The sequence below is a fragment of the Gavia stellata genome, chromosome 8, assembly GCF_030936135.1.
Source record: "Gavia stellata isolate bGavSte3 chromosome 8, bGavSte3.hap2, whole genome shotgun sequence".
NCBI classification, from domain to species: domain Eukaryota; kingdom Metazoa; phylum Chordata; class Aves; order Gaviiformes; family Gaviidae; genus Gavia; species Gavia stellata.
The window spans coordinates 23,343,416-23,363,447 of NC_082601.1; the positions used below are offsets into that span (position 1 = coordinate 23,343,416).

Consider the following 20,032-nt stretch of genomic DNA (forward strand, 5'->3'; position numbering starts at 1 on the left):
ATTATTAATCTCTGAAGAGAAAAGATGACTGGTAGAAGAATGCTGAGGAGTGAAGTCCCAGGTTGGTGTTCTCTCATTGTAGCCAGAGAGGAGTGCAAGTAGCCTTGTTACCTGTCCTGTAGAGAACAGGGCTGTTGGAAACCAGAGTGCTATCCATTGTACTCTCTTGAATCCCTTCCCAGACATTTCCTTTAAACCCTTGCAGACATTAAGTATACCTTAAGATTATAAAGAGAGAGGTTATGCTTGATTCATTGTTCAGAGCAGTGCTGCTCTTTATCTGATGTGCATAAGCTTTAAAAAACTTTGTTGTGGCTGAATATGAACTGTTAAAAGATAGCATGGCTAAATTGTGTCTCTTGTTCTAGTGCTGAGTTACTAACACTGCCCCAGATGACAGCGGCTTTGCTTTTTCCTGTGGTCATCTTCTTCCACTGCCGCTATCAAAAAGCCAGCCAGAGGAGTCAAGAGCATTAGGCAAATGTGGGCTTGAAGAAAAGTTTTGAAGGGCCAAAGTAGAGGACAGGTATTTATTACATATATAGACACATAAATATGTATCTGTAACATGATAACTCTAATCTGATTTTCTGCCCGGGAGCTGATGTCTTCAGTTTGAATCACCTGTGTCTTGATCTGGGAGAAGTGGTTTTTTCTTAAAATTGCCCCTCAATGCTGTCATAATCTTCCATACTAATACTGAAAAGAGAGGGGGGTGTAACAGCTGACAGTTTTGCTTAAATCTTATGCGCTCCTCCGTTACCTCAGAATAGGAATCTATTTATTGTGAGAGTGCTAATGAAATCCGCTCAGATTAGGGAATATGAACTACTCAGTCAAACAGAGAGAAAGAAGTTTTTTCTCACCTGCCCATCTCTTTTCTCTGGTGGACGAACTCGGTATCTAACTTCTCAGAGTACAGTGTGCCAATTGTCTGTTTTTGTAGCTGTTCATATCATCCTGTTTGTGTTTCTGTGCTATGTTTGCACCTTGTTATATAATTTAGGTATTGGCTTTCTGCTTAAACCACTTTCATTTCAATCAAGTGCACTTAACCTTCCTTTTTGGAAAAGTTTTTAGTTCAATTTCTGTAATACTGGAGCTAAAAAGAAACCAGGAGGGTGAAGGGTTTTAAGTATGGTGCTGCAGAAGGCCTACTCTTTCACTACTACTGATGACTATTCAGGATGAACTGACAAACTCATCAAAGCAGAACCTGACTTATCTACCACAGAGAAAAGGGGGAAAACAAAAAAGATAAAAAGAAAAAAGAGCCTAGTTAAGCTCACAACTGTAATGATCCTGAAAACTTTTGAGGCTTGGGAAAGCCCATACCTGAGACTGAGTTATGATTTGAGAAGTGTTTTTCAAAAGTAACAGAAAAGCCCATGTTTCTTGTTTCCTGAGGATTATTTATGAAATATGCTTAATTTACATAAATCACGTATTAAAAAGGCTCAGAGTCCAGCTCTCTGAATTCATCCTGAGATTGGACAGCCAAACTGCATTATCTCCTGCAGCAGCATTACTGAAATTACTGAATGTTCTCATTGTAAACTGATGCCCTCCTATGGGATAAAAAGATATAATTCAGTGAGACATGTAACAGTTATAACAACATACCACAAGGGGAAAATCCAGGCATTAGCTGTCTTGGGTCTACAGCGTTATTGGGGGAGGCGGGAAATAAATTTTATTTCAAACACAGGGTAAACAGTTGCAATTCCCTAAAACTGGTAGAGAGCAGACTTGCTGGGTGTACTATCACTTTTGTTATTTTTTCATGCTACAATCACAGTTCTCCAACTTAAGTAATTTTGTTTGATCCACCTAGATAAATAAGGTTTTCGCTGGGTTTTATTTTGTTATGGTTTGGAAGTTAGAGGGCTTCTTTGCTTACTTCCATGTTTGCTTGGGTATATTGAGAGTTGGGATTTACTGCTGCTATTGTTTCAGGATGTGGGTTGTTCTTTGGGATGTTTTTCAGATGAAGCAGATCAAAACGGACAGCAACACGTGCCAGCGTGGGTCAGGAAGGGGACATCCTGAAACAAGATGCTACGAAGTATGTAAAACAATGTGCTTCAGATTAGACTTTTCTAAATGCCCTTCATCACAGCAGTGCTGAATGTTCTAGCTGGCAGCTCATCTTGAGCCGTCTTTGAAATTCCAGGTATGGAATGATCCTTAAATATGGGACGGTTGGGTACATCAGTGGCTGACTGATCATAATATCGCTCACCTTCAATACATTTTTTTCAAGTGCCATAAAACAGCAAAAGTTTTCTGTAGAATAGGAGTATAAATCCATGGTCTTCACCAAATTTCCATTTGTAGAATTTCTGGACAGGGCCAAATAATTAGAGCAATAGTTTGTTATTTTTTCTTGGCATGTTCATTTTTTTGGTTACAGATATACAGTAATTTATATCTGTATTTTTTAGCACTGCAGGTGATAGCCAGGAAAGTTCTGAAATACTTAGTTTTGAACAGTTTTCCAATTTTTCTTTGTCAAGAGTTAAGGAAATTTAGCATTTAAATTATTCCATTCTATCAAAGAGGCAGGTAAATGAGACATAATTGTGTGCCAGAAATGGTGGGAAAAGAAACAGGTACCTGATGCAATGAATATATTTTGTAATAATGTACTGGATTACAAATGATTATAACTGTGTGATTAAAAAAAAAATCACAGGCAGCAAAGATAAAAATACAAAACCACAATTTCAGGAACATCACAGATGTTCAGTGTACATATCGTTTTATAATTTTTTAAGGAAAGAGCGTGCCTGATCCCAACCAGGTAAAATACTCACAATCCAAACAAAAAGGCAATTAAAAGGCAACAGGGAGAGAACACTCATGGAGGGAAAAACACAATCATCATAATCACCAGAAGGCCAATTTACTGCCCTGCCTGCAGATAAATGCATATATAACATGACTATAGTTCAGAATATGAAGAAATGAGAAACATTACGGCACAGTGCCTTTCCCCTATTTGCTTTTCCGTTGGCATGTGGTTACATTGTGAACTCCTTACAGTGTAGGCAGGAGGCGCTCCGGTCTCTTAAAATATTGTATGCAACTCCTAACACGACGACTCTTCAAACCCGCAGACTGCAATACAAATGATAAACAATTTTCCTCTGCTCAGCAGTCATTTTTATATGCCCACAGTTGTAAACACTGTATAATCATTCACTGGTCTTTGTTGCTAAAGATATTTATTGCATCACTTTCATTCCTGTGCCCCCTCAGGGTACTCAAGATTCATATTGTAGCATGTCCAGTTAGTGGATGGAGGTGAACTTAAAAGATACCCCATGGTCTGGCTTTTTTAGGTGAGTTCTGACCGACGTGCTGGTTACAAGCTTCAACTAAGGGAATTATACATCTGCATCCTGCTGCCTTGCTGATACTGTGGGTCAGTGTTTTTTCCTGTGTGTTTCACATCCTCGGTAAATGCCTGGGTTCAAAGCAAAACCCAAGTCTTCTGGGCCTCCAACCTGCAAAAGACATTCTCTGTAACCTATGCCTACAGTGCGCTCGAGCAACAGCCACAGGGAAGGGACTGGCACATGAAAAGGGAAAAGAGCAAAGAGGGGTTGAGCGGAAAGCTCAAGCAGCGCAGCTGGAGGAGAAGGCTTTGAACTTTCTCACTGAAACTGGTACCTCTCTGAGTGGCCCCGCCTGGGCGTGTGCATCTGGCAAGGGTGTTTCAAAGGTCCCAGTTGGTGTGGCGAGTGCTGAAGGAAGCCTCCAGAGCTGGAGTGGTTTGATTTTTCGGTCGGATTTTTAAGGGAGTCCGTTGCAAATGAGCGTTACCAAGCGTTTCCTTGTGTGCTGTACAGCCGCGCTGTAGATGAGCGGGATGAGCGAGGAGGGGGACCTGCGGAGCCCCGGGGTTTGCTGCCTCCCGCTCCTCCTGTCGCCGCCGGGGACAGGACGAAGAGACACTCGCCAGCGCGGGCTCCGAGCGGCCGCAGCCGCTCCCGGGCGGGCTCTGCGCAGGCCGGCTTTGCCGGGGGTCTGGGCTTGAGATACAGCACCACCTAGAGGGGACGTGAGGCGGGGGGGCGGTGCCGGGCGCGGAGGGGTTTGGTTTCGACATTTTCCTGCCCGCCCGGGAGCGAGGGCGTTGCATACCCGCCTGGGGCCATGCGGGGCTGCTGCCCTTGCCGCGTCCCCCTGGGCCCTGCCGCTGACCTTGCCGGGGCAGCGCACCGCCCCGCGCTGGCGCTGGCGGGGGGGACGGGCGGGGCGGGCGCTGTCCGCGGTGCTGAGCGGAGCGGCGGGGCCCGGGCCCGAGCGGGGCGCGGGGCGGCGGGAGGCGCCGCGCCGCCGGGGGCATCGAGGTGCCAGAACGCCTCTTACTTCTGGCGTGCCGCGGAAAGCCCTCTGGTCTTCATTGTCTGGCTGCTTCTGAGGGGCCTCAGCTTCTCCGAGGATGTAAATGTTTATGTTAAAACGTGTCTGTTTACTCCAGACGCACGCACTTCTGGAAGGGCAGGAGGGAAGGAATGAGCGCACACGCTGTGTGCCTGCCGGGCACAGACCCAGCCGGGTCTCACCTTGCAGTGACTGATGACTTAGGAGTTCTTTGCGTGATCTTTCGTTGACTCTTTGCACTGCAATCCTGCCACGATTTCCTATGAATGTTTGTTTACGTTTATAAAGACAATTAGCTACAGTTATATCATTATTTCTCACGCTCTGCACTGAGCGAACATTTTGCCCGGTTGGTTGAAACCACCTTTAAAACGATAGCCGGGAACACATGGAAAAAGGTTATGTCAGCTAGGGCTGTTAATACCTTTAAAGCTATGTTTAAAAGCTGGCTTTTGTGCTGTCGGTGTTTTCGTTACGCGTCCAGTTCCTAGACAGTAGGTGTGCTCGGCAAAGCAATCGTCTTGGCTACTTAATGCTGTCAGTCGGCCGGTCTCCTTTCCAAAAAGGGCTTGTAAGTTTTTGCTCTTCCCTCGAGTCCTTCAAGAAGGACACGTCCCTGCTGTTCGTTGCACTGCCCAGCACCCCCCGCACGGGATGAAATTCTCTGGCTCCATCGGCCTGTTTCCCCTCCTTCCGCCTCATTGCAGATTCCTCCCAGCCCCTTACGTGCCATCTTTGTGAGAAGGGTTTGGCTTAGGCATCTGCGTAGCTACCGCGACATGCTGAAATGTACCACCGCGGTCACCAGCGCAAAGTGTTGGCAAAGCGCGTTTGGGATCTGGGATGGAGAAACACAGATTTCGGGTTGTCGGGGGTACAAAAAAAAAAAAATGTTGTCTTAATGTTTCTCGTTTCCGCAAAAGGATGTCTGGTATGAAATCGTAATCTAACGGCAACGCCGAGGGCGAGGCACAGAAATCCAGGTGTTCCCTTGTGGCCGGGAGGACAAAACGAGTGCAGCGGTGCCCGTGCCTCTGCCACCCTCTGGCGGAGAGCGGGGCGGAGGGCGCTGCCGACAGCCGGCCGCGGGGACCGCGGGGTGAGCCAGCGGGGCACATCACGCCCTCGGCACGGCGAGGCGGGGGTGGTTTTGCTAAGCTACATTTAACAGGGACCGCGCCTGGCTCACTCGCGGCCCGCACCGTGCGCAGGGGAGCGCCGGGGCCGCAGGGACGGTCCGAGCGGGAGTTCGGCCCCCTTGCCTCTGCCAGTACGCTGATGCCTGCGGTGCTCTGCCGCCTGTTAGCACAGCCCGCCACCTCGGGTCAAGCCAGTGCTATTTAGGGAAAGCCTCCGGCGCCGCCCGCACAAGGGACTTAACGGGGGACTCGCAAGGCAGAAACCCCTGCCTGGGCTGCCGCCCCCGCCGCTGCTGGGCAGCCCCACTCGCCGCGGGAACCAGCCCCGCCGCCCCGGGGCGAAGCGGACCGGCGGCGGCAGCCGGGGCTGGGTGGGCCGCCCCTCCCCGCCCGAGCCGGCCGCCCCGGCGGTCCCCAGCCCCCGTGCGGAGCAGCGCGGGGGGGGCGGCGGCAGCCCTGTGACTCATGCCTGCGTCGAAGCAGATCAACCGGCGATTCACGCTTTTAAAAAAGCAAACCCGAGCACTTCTGGAGAAAAAGGTCATCTCGCATTAAATTCCGCGGCGCGATTGGTATTCCGACGTCGTTTCTGGCGGAGTTTATAAGCGGCGGGTCGCTCCCAGGCTGGAGTCGCCCTGCCTGCTTGGACTCCGGCAGTAAGAGTGGTCTGCTCGCCTCCTCGGTAAGTCTGCTCTAAACAGCATCCTATTTTTTGAAACCTTTGGGAGCATGTTTCAGGATCTGGAGCTTCCCCCCCCCCCCCCCCCCCCAATCGGTTTTGGTCGCTGTTGTACCTATAAAGGGATAAAGGGTATTCTGAGACAGCCAACGCCTTAGACATTGTGTTAACCTGTTACTTCACTTCCAGGCATTGTCTAGAGAATCTCTTCTGCTTTATAGTTGTTTTCTTTTTCCTCCTAAAAAAAAAAAGCGAAATATCTGTTTTCCATCGAAATCATTGATCCGTTGCGTTTACACGCGGGCGTAAATCCGCCCGGCAGTGGAAATGAATCGGCAGCTACCGACCTGAAAAAAGCAGCTAACAAAGAAAGCGCTCGTTCGTTACCGCGACCTTCATTTTCTTTACAAGGGGAATAAAATAAATCGCAGGTAGCCGTGGGGACAAAGAGACAGGCGGGGCACTGACCCGGCAATTCTCGATCGGCGACCCTGTATTGGTTGTCGGAGCGCCGTGTCCGCCAGGAAAGAGCCGAACATCTGGCGAGGAGCGAGGGCTGGTCCAGCACCTTTCTTCCCCCAGACAGACATGCCTTCTCCTGCCATTTGTGCCGCTGAAGCGGGCGCGGGAGAGCGCTGGTTAGTGCTGGAGCGCGTACTGGTCACGATTTGCTGAAACATGTGTGTGCGAATACACATGTGTGTGGCGCCTGTCATTGGAGCTGGACAGATGCACCTTTGTGGTGGCGGGGGTTTATCTGTCAGCCTTTCCTGAATGCTTAGCCTGGCGTGTGTTTGGAGACCGGATGATAACGCACAGAAACGGGCTCCGTTTGGGATTGTAGGTCGTTTGGGCTGGTAATTTCGAAGCCCGCTTTGCACGCTGGTTTCCATTTGACGCGAGCCACGTAATTGCCCTGCTCAGCGGCCACCGATATAATTGCGATAGACTTCATGCTCTGCTAAATCCGTCATTCAGGCGCGGGGGGTAGCGCCTCGGCATCCAGAGAAGGGACGATTTTGCTCTTCAGCCTGTCGAGGCGTCTTCCCGGCGCGCCGCTTGCGCCTGGCCCCGCGGCCCCGGCGCGGCCGGCCCCTGCCCGCCCTGCCGCCGCCCCGGGAGCTGCGCGGCTCACGCTGGGCTGCGGACTGCTGCCCACCGGCGTCCGGACCGGACTCCGGTGAGGTTCTCCTGGAGACCAAACTACTAAAGCCGCCTTTTCTTCCTTCCAGCAAATTCCTCGCTGCCCACCCCTCAGAGGAATATCGGAGGAAACCCGGGCTCCGGGGACTGGGGCTTTTCTGAAGGGATGGCTTCCTCCGCTCCCTCGTCCTCCAACGACGCTCCGGACCCCACCCCAACTAATTTACGACCCACAAGTAGGTTTTAATATTTTCCTCGTTTAAAGTATTTTGGAGGTTTTTTCCACCTAGGCTTGGAAAGACCAATTTCGAAACGAAACGATAAATCCATGAAGCCCTGTTCCGCGCCGTTAAGCAAGGTGCGGAAAGTGCTCTACACAAAGAAACCATCTTCCTGGTGGGAGCGGGAGAGGTTGGTCCGTGGCGAACAAGACGGTGGGAGGAAAAGCCCACCTCAGCGCTGCCTTTATCTTACAGCCACATTTGAGGAATTTAGACAATAAACTGAACCCCCAGATGGCCAAAAAATCGTGGTGTTGTAAGGGGTGTGGAGAAAATGAATCAGTTAAAGGGCGAAGTTACACCAGTGGCTTAAAGAGGGTGTCCCCCCCCCTTACATTTTATAAATGCTAATGTTGCAGCTTCCTTTCAGCCTACGCTGAAGCCTGTAATCAAGCGAAATTTGGATGCTAATTGCAGCTTTTCAAAGCCTTGTTTTTCTAATTGCTCTGAATTCGCCTTGAGTTATTGAGGTGTGAGTGGGAAGCAGAGGCTGCTGCAGGTGGATAGAGAATCAGTTTACAGCCCTGCCAGGCAATTCAGACCGTCGCCTACCGAAAATAAATAAAAAAGAGGCTCGATGCTATAAAGCATCAGAGACAAAGAGCGGGCAGCAGTAAGAAATGAAAGGTTGTCAGGCACAGCAAAGCGGGGAATAGCTTTTACCCTGAAAGGGCTACGAGGCACGAGCATCGGAGTCATTATTGTCATTATTCTGCCGCTGGAAGGAACGGGGGAGGGGGCGAACGGCAGCACCGGGTCTTGTTCCAGGCGGGGGTGACAGGCTCTGCTGCCTTCGGCTGAGGTGTCACACGCAGAAATCGAATTAACTGGCAACGCGGCTAAAAACGAGATAACCTCTGACAGCAGCACCCTGTCCTGCCCGCCCGGGGCCCCCCTCCTACCAGCACGGGCAGCGCCCCCGCCGAGAGGGCTCCTCCGCCCGGCCGGCAGCGCCGGGGCGCTGCCCCCGCTGCTCCCTCCCCGGGGGCCGGCCGCTGCCCTCCCCGCCCAGGTGAGCCGCCCCCGTCCCAGCCCCTCTGCCGCCTTCTCCCCTCACGTCCCAAAGCCCCCTCGGCGCCGCGGCCCCGTCAGCGCCCCCCCCGGTCTCCCCCTGGGGTCCGCCGCGGCTCGGCCGTGCCCTGGGCCGAGGCCGGCGCCCGCTCCACCTCAGCCCCGGGCTTCGCTCCCCCCGCTTCCCCGGGGCTCAGCTGGGGCCGACCGGGGCGTGGCCGTGCCGCGGCTCACGGGGCTGGGAAGGAGCCTGTCCCCTCCGTCGGTGCGGTCGCGCCGCCGGCGCTGCACCCGCGTAGGAGCCTCTCGGCGGCGTTTCGGCGGGCCTGCACAGTCGGCGGGCGGGGGGCTGCCGTCCCCGGGGCCGCCATATAGTGGGCCGGGCCGGGCCGGGCCGGCCGAGCCGCGGGGCACAGGGCTGCTCCGGGGCAGGGGCCGGGCCGGGAGCGTCCCCACTGCGGCCGTCGGCGGCTCGTCAGGCCGGCTGAGGCTTAGCCGTGCACGTCCGATCATCTAGTCAAATACTATTTTTCACCTAATTAATTCCTGAACTCTTTTGTGACCCCATTTCACGCCACTTTATTTTAAGCTGCCACTTGCCTGGAGCCCCGCCAGTAAATTACTAGATGGTCGGGTCCCGGGTGCCTTTCCCTCTCTTCTCGGCGGGCCAGCGTGTCACCTCGCTGCCACCCGGGCTTCAGCTGCCCCGCGCCCGGCACGCTCCGGCGCCGCCAGGGTCGGGAAGCAGCCGTCTCTCCCGGCGAGGGGGCCGCGGGGGGCTGTGCAGGGGGCCGGGAGGGCGGCAGGGCGGCCGGGGAGACCCGCCGCCCCAGGGGAACGTCTCTGCCCTCTCTTCCAGCTTACGACTCGTGGTGCGGCGTGGCTCACGGGTGCACCAGGAAGATCGGGCTGAAGATATGCGGTAAGTGCGCCCGTGCCTCTTCGTGCGACACCCCACACACCCACGCTTCGCGACGCGCCCTGCCTCCGCCGGGGCCCGGGGCCCGGGGCCCTCCCGCGGCGGGTCGCCCCCAGCGCCGGGGGCAGCGCCGGCCGACCGGCCCCGGGCGCCCCCTGCCGGGCGCACGGCGGCTCCGCTTCGCGGCCCCGCCGCCGCCACCCGCTGCCGTGCCCTCCCTTGGATGAGCGTTGGCCGAGGCCTTGTCCGCCGCGGGAGGGGCGGCTGCGGGCCCCGCCGCCCCTCCTGCGATAAACGGGAGTGTGCAGGCGCCGGCTGCCCCCGGGGCGGGGGGTGCGCGGGGCCCTCCGGGGAGGCCGGCGGCGAGGAACGAGCGCGGCGTTTGGCCGCCTCTCACTGTCTGAAATTTTTCAACCTTATCTGACTAGAAAATACGGATCTCCTGGGGGAAAAAGATTAACGAGAGCCTTATTAAAGAGCAATTCGTCAGCTTGCTGTGGTGGTAAGATAGCGCTGGCAGCCAGTCAGCGCGCAGGCACATGAAATGCAGGAAGGGAAACAAATGCACAATCAGATCACAACGTTATAGCAAGAGATTCATTTGCAGATAACAAGCTGTCTTCCTTCTCCAGGTTTCTCAGTAGCGCCTTCGCTTTCGGAGACAAACAGCCAAATCCTCATTTTCTGATGGGGAGAATCGTTCAGCTTAGCCCGTGCCCCTTATGAATAGAAATTATTTCCCATTTTCCTCAGCTACCTCTTTTTTTGGGGAGTGGGGGATTATTTCGTGGGAGAAACGGGCCTTTTTTCAAAGCAAAGATAAATTTAAACCTCTTGCCCCACTTGCCCGAGTCGAAGATCGTTCGCTAAACGTTTTGTTACATGGAAATTTGGACTGGAAAAGAGTCAGGGTGCGAATGTTTAGCCCTGTGTCTATTAGAGATTTCACTGGTACCCGCAGGCGACATTAACGAGTGGTCTCTTAGTTCTATAAATAGCTCCTGATCTGGGTTTAATGGACCGTTTCCCTACCAGTCCCTTCAGTGGCTGGAGCGATGGGCTTTTTCATCATCATTTTAATTTAGCCCGGCAAGCAGAACTGATAAAGTAACGCACTGTTAGGCTTGTTCCGTGTTGCTAGACTACCGGGGTTACAGAGGGACATCGCCGCTTCTCTCAATGAGATCGAATACACTGAAAATTAAATATCCCACCATTTTGGATTTGAGAAAGGCAAAAGAGAGTGTAGTAGAGGCTCTGTGAAGGGAGTTCAAAACAAGCAGGGCTGCTGTATTTTTGTCTCGCGTTTGGTGCTTGGTTTTCCTTTTCTGGCTCTTTTCTGTTTTACACGAAAAACACACCCTGAATAGTGACAGTGATTCGGAATAATCGGATTCGATCGTGACCACTGTTTTTGCCCGTATGAGCCTTCCCACTTGAATCTAACAACTTTACAAAGACAGAGAGGGAAGGTTGCCTTTGGTAAATATATAGAATTAAGTATTAAGGTTGCCAAGAATCCTAATGAAGCATGCTAAACAAGTTGACGTTTGACTATTACAGATGATATCCCCTCGTCCTTACCTTTCACAAGACATCATTCCGGACCCTAAATATTGTGCAGTCACAAAGCTGTAGTAAACCAGGCGTCTCGGAATTGTTCTTTCTGTGTGTATCACGCAGAAATCGATTAATTTTGAATGCAAACTTTAAATAAGGGCTGAGCTCAGAGAAAAGGCAGGTCTTGAACAATGAGGCGGTTCTTCCACCTGTGTTGTCTATTATGTGTTGGACATTTTCAGTAATTACGTATCCAAGATGTATGTCATTTCTTCTCAAACAACTGACCGATTTAAGGATTAGCTCCTTTCCTTTCTGGTTGAAAGCCACCGCCTGAAAAGAGCCCTGCCGCTGTCACACCCCACCGCTCTTCGTCTCTGCACATACCCACTTAAAAAAAAGAAAACACATTTTAGAGCTGTTTAATGAACTGTCACGGCGGGCGAAGTACGTGCAGATTTCCCCCTGTGTCTGGAGTTGCATGCTACACCTTTCACTCCCATCTCGGCAATTATTATCGCTGCTGGGACCGATCCTGCTAACATTTGCTTGGCATCAGTGGAATATTCGACGTAGTAAAATCGCTCAGGTGCGTCTTCAGCTGTTTGGCCCCCTCCAGCTGATGATTCCCAGCCCAGCGAGCAACGCAGGGGGGTGGGATGTCAAAAGCAGCCATGTAAGTTAGAAACTCAGCTCGTCTCCGGAGTCGGTGGGATTTATGCTGTCAAGTCACGCAGGCGGTGCTGAACCCCCCGGCGCGGAGGGAACCAGGATCTCCTGCAGCCGTCCCCGACGTGCATCGACCGGCGGCCACGGCACGGGCCGTGGCCGGGAAGGTCTGTCCCTGCCTCGGAAGCCGAGGTCCCCGCAGGCCGGCGAGGCCGAGGAGGGTTCACACGCCTGCCTTGTGCCAGGCCTGATGTGAAGTCACGCCGGATTTGTGGTCACGTTGGGGACCGAGGGACTCCCTCGGCAGTCTGGTCTCACTTGGCTTTTAAAAACTCGCTCTCTTAAAGCGCATCGATGAAAATACCTGTGAGTGGAGCACCTGCGGGAGGTAGCTGCTGCTGGGAAAGGCTGCGCTCTCCGCTGCTACAGGAGAAGCAGCGCGGACGCTATTTCATGCGCTGCTACTTGCTGGATCTCTCCTACAGCGACCTAACTTTTCACATCGGATACAGATGAAAGGTTTGCTACAGTCATGCGCTTCCCTCCAGGAGTGGAAGGAGCCCTCGAGGGCAGGCTGCCGCGCTTCCCTGCAGCCCGGGATGCATCTCGGCGCTGGGGACCGTCCCCCACCCTCCCGGGGGAGGAGCTCGGGGAGCAAGAGGGTCCGGCGGCCCCAAAGCGGGGGGGGGGGGGGTGCCCCTGCCGCACTGGGCTCCCCCACGTACCGGACCCTCCAGGTCCGTGAGGTACTGCCGTGGCCGAGGGACCTGGGCGAACGACACGTTATCTACAGCCGAATGAGCTGATGCCGGGCGGCAGCAAGTTCCTCTCTTCAGGCTTTTTTTTTTTTTAAATCTCCGCCTTCGAGCCGCCCCACGCACGGCCGTGCAGCCCCGCGGCCCCACGCGGCGCACGCTGACAGGCCCCGTGCGAAGCTGCTCCGAGCCCCAGCTGATCCCCACCGCCTGAGCTCCCTGCCGCCGGCTTCGGTACATAATAACACGGCCGGTGAGCCCCCGCGGGGAAGAACCGCCGCGAAGTCGCTTGGGCAAGGGGTGAGCTCCGTGCCCCCGGCGTGCTGTCACCGCTGCCTCCCTGGCGCAGCTCCAGTTAGGCCGGACCCTTCAGCGAAGCTCCGGCCTCTCTGAGCCCGATCCGAGCCGCACCGGAGGCAACCGCAGCCTTTCTCGGTTACTGAAGCGCTGCCCCCTCCTTTCCCACCGCAGCCTCCGAGGGACGTGTGTCCGCTCGCCGAGAAGAGCGCCCGTAATGCTGCGGGGAGCACGGCTGTCGGGGGGGGGGGGGACACGACTGCTGTTCTTGCAGACGTCTCTTCTCGCGTAACCCTTCCCACTGAGCATCGCCACCGAGAGCCTAGAAGAAAGACAGGTGGAAAAAGAAATCCAAATGAAGCCACAGGACCTGAGGAAAGAGGATCGCTCCGGAATTCAGTCTAGACTGCACCTGCTTCGGTTTCAGCTAATGACCAGGCGAACAACACTAGCTGCTGCAGGAGCTAGTGATCGCTGCAAGCAGTAACAACAAAACTAAAAAAAATAAAAATAAAACGTCATCGATCCTGGACGGCTACTCTTAACTTATGGACGAAGAGAGTTTCCCTTATATAGTTTTATCTCGTATAACTCGTATTCCTAAAAGCATCATAGAAAGAAATTATTTAGTAGAAGATCAATATTAAAAGGCAAAACGTGCAGTGTTCACTGAAAGGGCGGGCTAGACAAACCTGCCTGCGAACAACCCTCTCGGAGACTCGTTTGGGTGCCCGAGGGATGCCGCCGGGGCTGCCGGCCGGGGGCTACATTTTCGGTAGCTCTTGCGCGGCTGTCAGGCTGGCAGCAGGGTCCGAGGCACAGGTACCGTGCCGGGAGCCATTCGCTCAGCGGCTCAGTGTCGCTCCCTTTTCTCCGCACGGAGATGCAGCCCCCGGGGCCTGCCCGAGCTGCAGGCGGCCCGGGCGGGCCGGCGGTGGGGGCCCGGCGGGAGGACCCCGCAGTCCTGGTTCGCCGTCGGGGCTCCGGAGAGCGGGGGCACATGGCGGGAAAGCGGGGGGCGCTGGAGAGAAGCGGCGTCGGGGGACGTGTGTGAGCGAAGTTACGGCGTTGGTTTTCCTCCCTCCGAAGTCCTCCTCTCTGGCGGACATCCCCAGCCGCGACGAGTGTTGGTTTCAATTGTTACTTGTTTTAAAAGAAAAGAAAGAAAAAAGGAGGCCGGCGCTGCCGTACTGACTCCTCCAGACACACAGGCACGCTCGCTGCAGCCTGGGAGGGCAAAATCTGTTGCCTTCGTTGATAACGAAAAGCCCAAGATTATGCGTGTTTTAGCGGCCATGGATTTAGTGGATCAAGTAATGAAAACTGATTGTTCTCTCTACCTTGTTAACGTAGATGGGTCGCGTTACTCGCCACGGGCCCTGCGCGGCGTCCACCGCCGTCATTCTTTGGGCGAGGGGATTTATCATTGCCGTTGCACATAACAACAGCGGTTGTGATCGGGTCCTGGGCGCCGGGGCTGCGTCTCCGGCGAGAGCGGAGCTCCTGGAGAGCCCGGAGATGATTAGTGCTAGTATCAAAGCGTCTTTTCAGGTGGAAAGTCCGCATCTCTTGGACACGTGCTGGTACGTACTGATAACAGGAAGGTGGGATTGATGAGTGCTACCGGTGTCCTCAGAGCTCCGGCGCTCTCAGGACAGCTGCTCCAGAATGGCTGCTTGTTCTCATGCCTTTTGTGCCTGACAGCACCACGAGGAGAACTGAAAGTGGCCCTGATTTTAATCATACATCATTGCCCCTCTCTACTAGGTCCATAAACTTCGCCTGCAGGCTGAAATAGCATTGACTCATCCTGAACTCTCTTCCAATGGCTGATTACTGAAGTGGAATCTGTCTGATCGACTTAATAAGAATTTACCACTGCACTAAATGACGAAAATTTGTTTTTTGCATGGCTGGGTTTTTGCAGTTGATGGCATTTTGAGCTCTCCCTCCTGGAGGCAAATAATCCCCATAAATACTCTTATTCCTGACCTCATTAGTCAGATCCCGAGCCAACACTACTTTGAACTGTTGTCTAGAGAGCTGCTTTAGATATTTCTAAACATGTTGGGAAGTGAGAAAACTCTGACCTGTGCACCTTGCAATAACAATGTAGGGTTCCTGCAAAGGACCAACAGCCTGGAAGACAAGGGCCGGATCGTCAGCTCCCTGAAGGAGAGGCAGTCCTCCAAGAGCCTGCTGGCCTGCGAGAACAGCGAGAAGGAATCCAGGTTCCGACGCACCGAGACAGACTTCTCCAATTTGTATGCCAGAGGTAAGCGCTCTTCACAGCTTCTGCTTGCTCCAGCTCGGGCACGTCCCTTAGCAGTCTGCCCTCGCCTCCCTTGGAAGTGCAGCCACGTTCAGACCGTGCTTTTGCTTGGTTGTTTCTGAAGGAAGCTCTGTGTGTGTGTGTGTGTTTGCTGAGAGCCGCGCTGGCGATGCGTACAAGCTTCCTGAAATGCAATTTTACGTACTCTGGGCTGATCCTCTGTAGCTCAGCTCCAGCCGTTCCTCCGGGGTCACTCCAGATCCAGCCCCCGGGAGGAGAGTAATTTTATATTTTATTTCCTCCTCAGTAAAACAGCAATGAAACTGTCTGTGATTGCTGGTACGGGGCCATTGACGAGGAGGGTGGGGAAGGGAAATCAGTTCCTTTGCGGAGAGGGGGGAACGTTGCAGCAGAAGAGCAGGTGCGGAGCTGGGGTGCTCTTGGCCCCGGGGAGGTAAGTGCCCCGTACCGCACAGCGTTCGCGGTGCAGGGCGTGCTCTTGGCCGGGGTGTCTCGGAGGTGCCCTCCGCACTTCCCGTGGGCCACCCGGGCTCGCCCTTCCCCACCGGGCGAGAGGGGCCGGGAGCCCCGGCGGCAGCGGAGGGTTTCCCTTCGCCTTCCACTCCGCAGCTTCCAGGCCTGGGAGCGCCGTGGACGGCAGGGGCTGGTTCACCTCCGCCTCTCGCTCCCAAAGCAGGCGCTGACGGCTGGTTTGCCCCGCAGATTTGCTGCCCGCTAAGAATGGCGAGGAGCAGACCATGCAGTTCCTGCTGGAAGTCGTGGACATCCTCCTCAACTACGTGAGGAAGACCTTTGACAGATCCACCAAAGTGCTGGACTTCCACCACCCGCACCAGCTCCTGGAGGGCATGGAGGGCTTTAACCTGGAGCTCTCGGACAACCCCGAGTCCCTGGAACAGATTCTGGTGGACTGCCGCGACACGCTGAAATACGGAGTGAGGACAGGTAGGTTCTCGCACACGGGGAACAGGAAAAGTACCTCCCGGGGCTTTTCCCTGGCCCACGGTGAAGGGAGTGGTCTTGAGCCCACGGAGGTAAGCTCACACCCTCTCCACGCCCTCGACTCTGCCTCCCTGGAGGCTCAGCTTCAGGGCTGTCTGCGGGCGCTGGAAATGCCTCTGCTCAGAAACTTCTGTTATTGATGCTCCCTCCGTCCCCCGTGGGCAGGCCCCGGTGCTGTTTGCAGAGCCTAGAAACAAGTTTTTAAGACGTAATCTCTTTCACTTGATGAAATGCGAGCTGTCTGTATCTCCGGGGAGCAATATCATTAGGTAAATGAGGGCATAAATGACACTGAATTTGCAGTTTTTCTTCTTTATGTTCACCAGACGTTTAATGAAAAAGAGACTGAAATCCTAGGAATCATCAATAAAGGAACCCTGTGGATTTCAGCCCGTTACCCAGGAGCTCCGCCTGCCTAGGTCCTTGTGATTCAGATAGAAATGCCCGTTTGTAATCACTTCTTTTACTGGGTGAGCTGTAGCCAGGCTCGAGAGCAGAGTCTGTGCTCTTTCAGGCTGTTTGGCCCGAAATGTTTTACAGAAAGCTCGGCTGGCAACAAGCCCTGACTGCTGTGCGTACCCCAGCAGGTCAGGAACTGGAGCGATAACGGAGCGGGGGCCGTGCCTCCCCTCCACCGTCCGGCTCCAGCGGTTCAAGGCTGCTGAGCTCTGCCCGGCGAGCAGCCCTCGTCAATACGGCACGGCACGGCACGGCGAGCACTGCTGCCATGGCGGGCGGCGGTCTCCCCGCGGAGCTGGCGTGGCGGGGCGGCGGGAGCTGGGAGAGGGAGGCTTTTGTCTGACAGTCTCTGGCTAGGCAGCTGCGAGCAATGGCTCCTGAAGGACGGGGCGCTGCTTTCTCCACTGTTTAGTTCTGCAGCTGTGAAAAAGCAACGCAGTGCATTCAAGGAACAAAATCTTGGCAACAAATGTGGCGGGTAGCTTCCTGTCTTTCCCCATTTACGTGGCGATTTGATTTATTCAAGAACATCAGGGGCATATTTTGATTTTGTGCCCTTAATCAAAGGCGAGCGTATTTCACTCCCGGACCCGTGGGTTGTTGAACAGGTGGCCAGCAGCAAAGCCGGAGTCGCTGCGGTCTGTGTGCTTGCACCATTATTCCGCTATCGATTGCGCCGGGATGTCCAGCAAGCTCTTCCCTCACCCCGAGCACCCCTGGAGCTTTTGCAGGACTGGCGGGACCTGTCCCCGGGAGCTGAGATGCAGGTATCCGATCAGAGACAAGCTCTGTTCCAAGCAGTACCTGGTGCAGCTTTAAAGACGAGCTGCTGGGGCCGAGTGACGTCCCAGGACATAGGCCCTGGCTTCCCGGGCCCCAAGGGCTCACGTTCTCTCTCCAGGCAAAGCTCCCTTTAAGGCCAGCGGGAATGAATCTGCAGCCCAGCCTCGGGAGACAGCAGGCTCCTCCCTTTGGGAGGCCAGTGAAATGTCCCTTCAAAGAACTTCCCAAGCTGTGTGTCATGGCAAGGGAGAGAAGTGCTGATTTGCAAAGCAAACAGCTAAGCCATAGCGGTATTTCTGGGCTTTAGCCCTGAGCCGCTGCCCCCCCCCCCGCCCCGGAGCGGGAGCAGCCCGGTCGCTTCGCCCCCGTGTGCCCCCACTTTCCGTGGCAGCTCCTCTTCAGGGTGTGCCGAGACGTGGCAGCGCCGGCAGGCCCACGCCTCCAAAAGGTTCCCGCTGACATCGCTCGGAGCAGAATCGCATTTATTTCTTTACGTCAAAAGATGCTGATGTTCCCAGTGTTGAGCCAAACGCGGCGTGACAGGGTCCCTCCGGGCGTCGAGCGCTGAACCCCCCCTCTCGGGCTGGGCTGTCCCCAGTCTGTTATCTGCGTGTCTTTTCCCAAGAGAGCAGAGATAAGGGCTAAATCATGACACCTTCCCCTCCCCTCAAAGCCCGTCATCGTTTGTTAGGAATTTCACCTCTTCATGCTAGAGAAGTAGAGCCCCAATAGCAGGCTTATTGCTTATAAAAGCTGTTAAAGCAACTTTGGCTGAAATACAAGAATATGCCTGACTTCGGTTTGATAGCAAAGCCTTTGTTTATGAGATGAATCCTAGCTTTTAAACCATGGGGAGGAACCGCCCGTGCCGAGGGGCTCTTGGGGGCCCCTCCGCGCCCCACCGCACTGGGACATTTCCCGGCGACACCCCGCGAAACGCCGCTGCCGTGGCCGCGCGGCTCCGCAAGCGAGCGGCTCCTCCGCAGCCCTCCCTTATCCCTACAGCTTCAGCACAAGAGGATGAGCCTTCCTCGCTTTCCCCATTCGGATGCAAACGGCCCCAGCACCTGCAGGTTGTTACTGCCAGGTACCACCCCCGCCCCCCCGAATTCACAGCGCGGCGGGGGGGGGGTGTGTGTGTCTGGGGATGGGCTAGCCCGAGCCCTTGCACAGGTTCCGGGGGTGTTTTACAGAGGCTCAATCGCCTCTGAGGTTCTGTCTTTCAATCTAAACACCAGCGACTCCATAGAGGAGCTCCCTCCGAGGCGGTTTTCCAAGTTTGTAACAGGACATCCGTGAGAGGTGGTTATGGGCCTCCCCGCCAGCAGGACTTGCTTTGCACGCTTCGCCCCACCTGTCCTAGGAGCGCAGAACGAACCTCCGCGGCAGAGTGGTGGGGCGGGTTAAAACTGGAACCTGAGGGATAGCCGTGGGGTTGTTCTAAGTCGCTCTCAATTCTCGTTCCAGGTCATCCCCGCTTTTTCAATCAGCTCTCCACAGGACTGGACATCATTGGCCTGGCTGGGGAGTGGCTGACATCCACTGCTAATACAAACATGTAAGCAGTGTCTTGTCGTCAGCGCCTGTGACCGGTGCCTAGAGGGGCTGCCATCTATCGTGGTAGACATGTATTGTCATAGACGTGTATGATATTCTTCTTTAAATGCCGGTTGCTGCGTCTTCAATAAAAGCGTCTCATATTTGTCTTAATGTGGCAGTAATACAGTGAGAATAGTTACATAAAGCTGAACAGTTGTACATTTCTGATAAATAGAAATGCAAATACCCCAGAGCACGTGGTAAGTAAAACATGCTGATTCTAACATAATAACATGAAATTATTTTTCTTCTCTTGCACCAATCTTCTTTACCTTTCACGATTTTTTTTTAAAGTAAACTGAGTAATTCTGCAGCTATCCATATATTAACACTAGAATACAAAATATGTAAAACTTTATTGTCTGTTCTCCTGTTGACTTCAGAGGTAGCAGGCTTAGGGCACCACCTTTTCCTCTTCATGTGCTGGTAAAGAAGTGGCTTCTGGGTGTCTTCAAAATGATTAAAAATGTAACATTGAATATTAATTTGATGCCAATGAAGGAATTACTCAGTCTAAGACTTATTAAAGTGGTGTGTAAATAAATAAATAAATGGAAGTATATTAAAGGTAAAATTTTACATCTAGAACATACCAATGAGGAAACTTTTCCTAATTTTTCTTGACCTCAAAATTAATGAATGCTAGATATAAATGTAAGGTATTCTGTTGATTTTTTGCAATGAAGAGTGCAATTAATGGAAAAAAACCCCACCAAACCAAAAAACCTTTTCAGCAGTTTTTATTTTTTGATTTGTATATGCTCAAAAATGTGATGGGAGTCCAAATACTTGGCAGGTAACAGACTGCCTTCTGGTTTAGTCTTGCATTGGATGTGTTTTAATTCTAAAGCTACCTCTGTTTTGGGTAGTTCGTTGCTAATTGGCAGAACATGGGAAATGTATCTGCAGATTGGAAAATGAACGATATTCTCACTGGCCTATCCATGAGTAAATGGTTCATTAAGTATAGCTGATTACTAGTAGCTCTATGTAGATTATCAGCTGTGCCTGTTTTGTGACATTAGCAATAAAGAAAAATACATAAGGTGCT

The 20,032-nt window shown here is 53.5% G+C and overlaps 1 protein-coding gene across 1 annotated transcript in view; it reads left to right on the forward strand.

Moving 5' to 3' along the window:
• The first annotated feature begins 1,987 nt into the window (after nucleotides 1-1,987).
• Nucleotides 1,988-20,032, forward strand: part of GAD1 (glutamate decarboxylase 1) — a 35,325-nt gene continuing 17,280 nt past the window's right edge. The window contains exons 1-7 of the mRNA XM_059820361.1: nucleotides 1,988-2,057; nucleotides 4,529-4,535; nucleotides 7,443-7,589; nucleotides 9,505-9,567; nucleotides 14,962-15,120; nucleotides 15,841-16,083; nucleotides 18,850-18,940. Coding sequence (XP_059676344.1) covers nucleotides 7,520-7,589; nucleotides 9,505-9,567; nucleotides 14,962-15,120; nucleotides 15,841-16,083; nucleotides 18,850-18,940 — 626 coding nt within the window. The 5' untranslated portion in view covers nucleotides 1,988-2,057; nucleotides 4,529-4,535; nucleotides 7,443-7,519. The remainder of the gene's footprint in view (nucleotides 2,058-4,528; nucleotides 4,536-7,442; nucleotides 7,590-9,504; nucleotides 9,568-14,961; nucleotides 15,121-15,840; nucleotides 16,084-18,849; nucleotides 18,941-20,032) is intronic.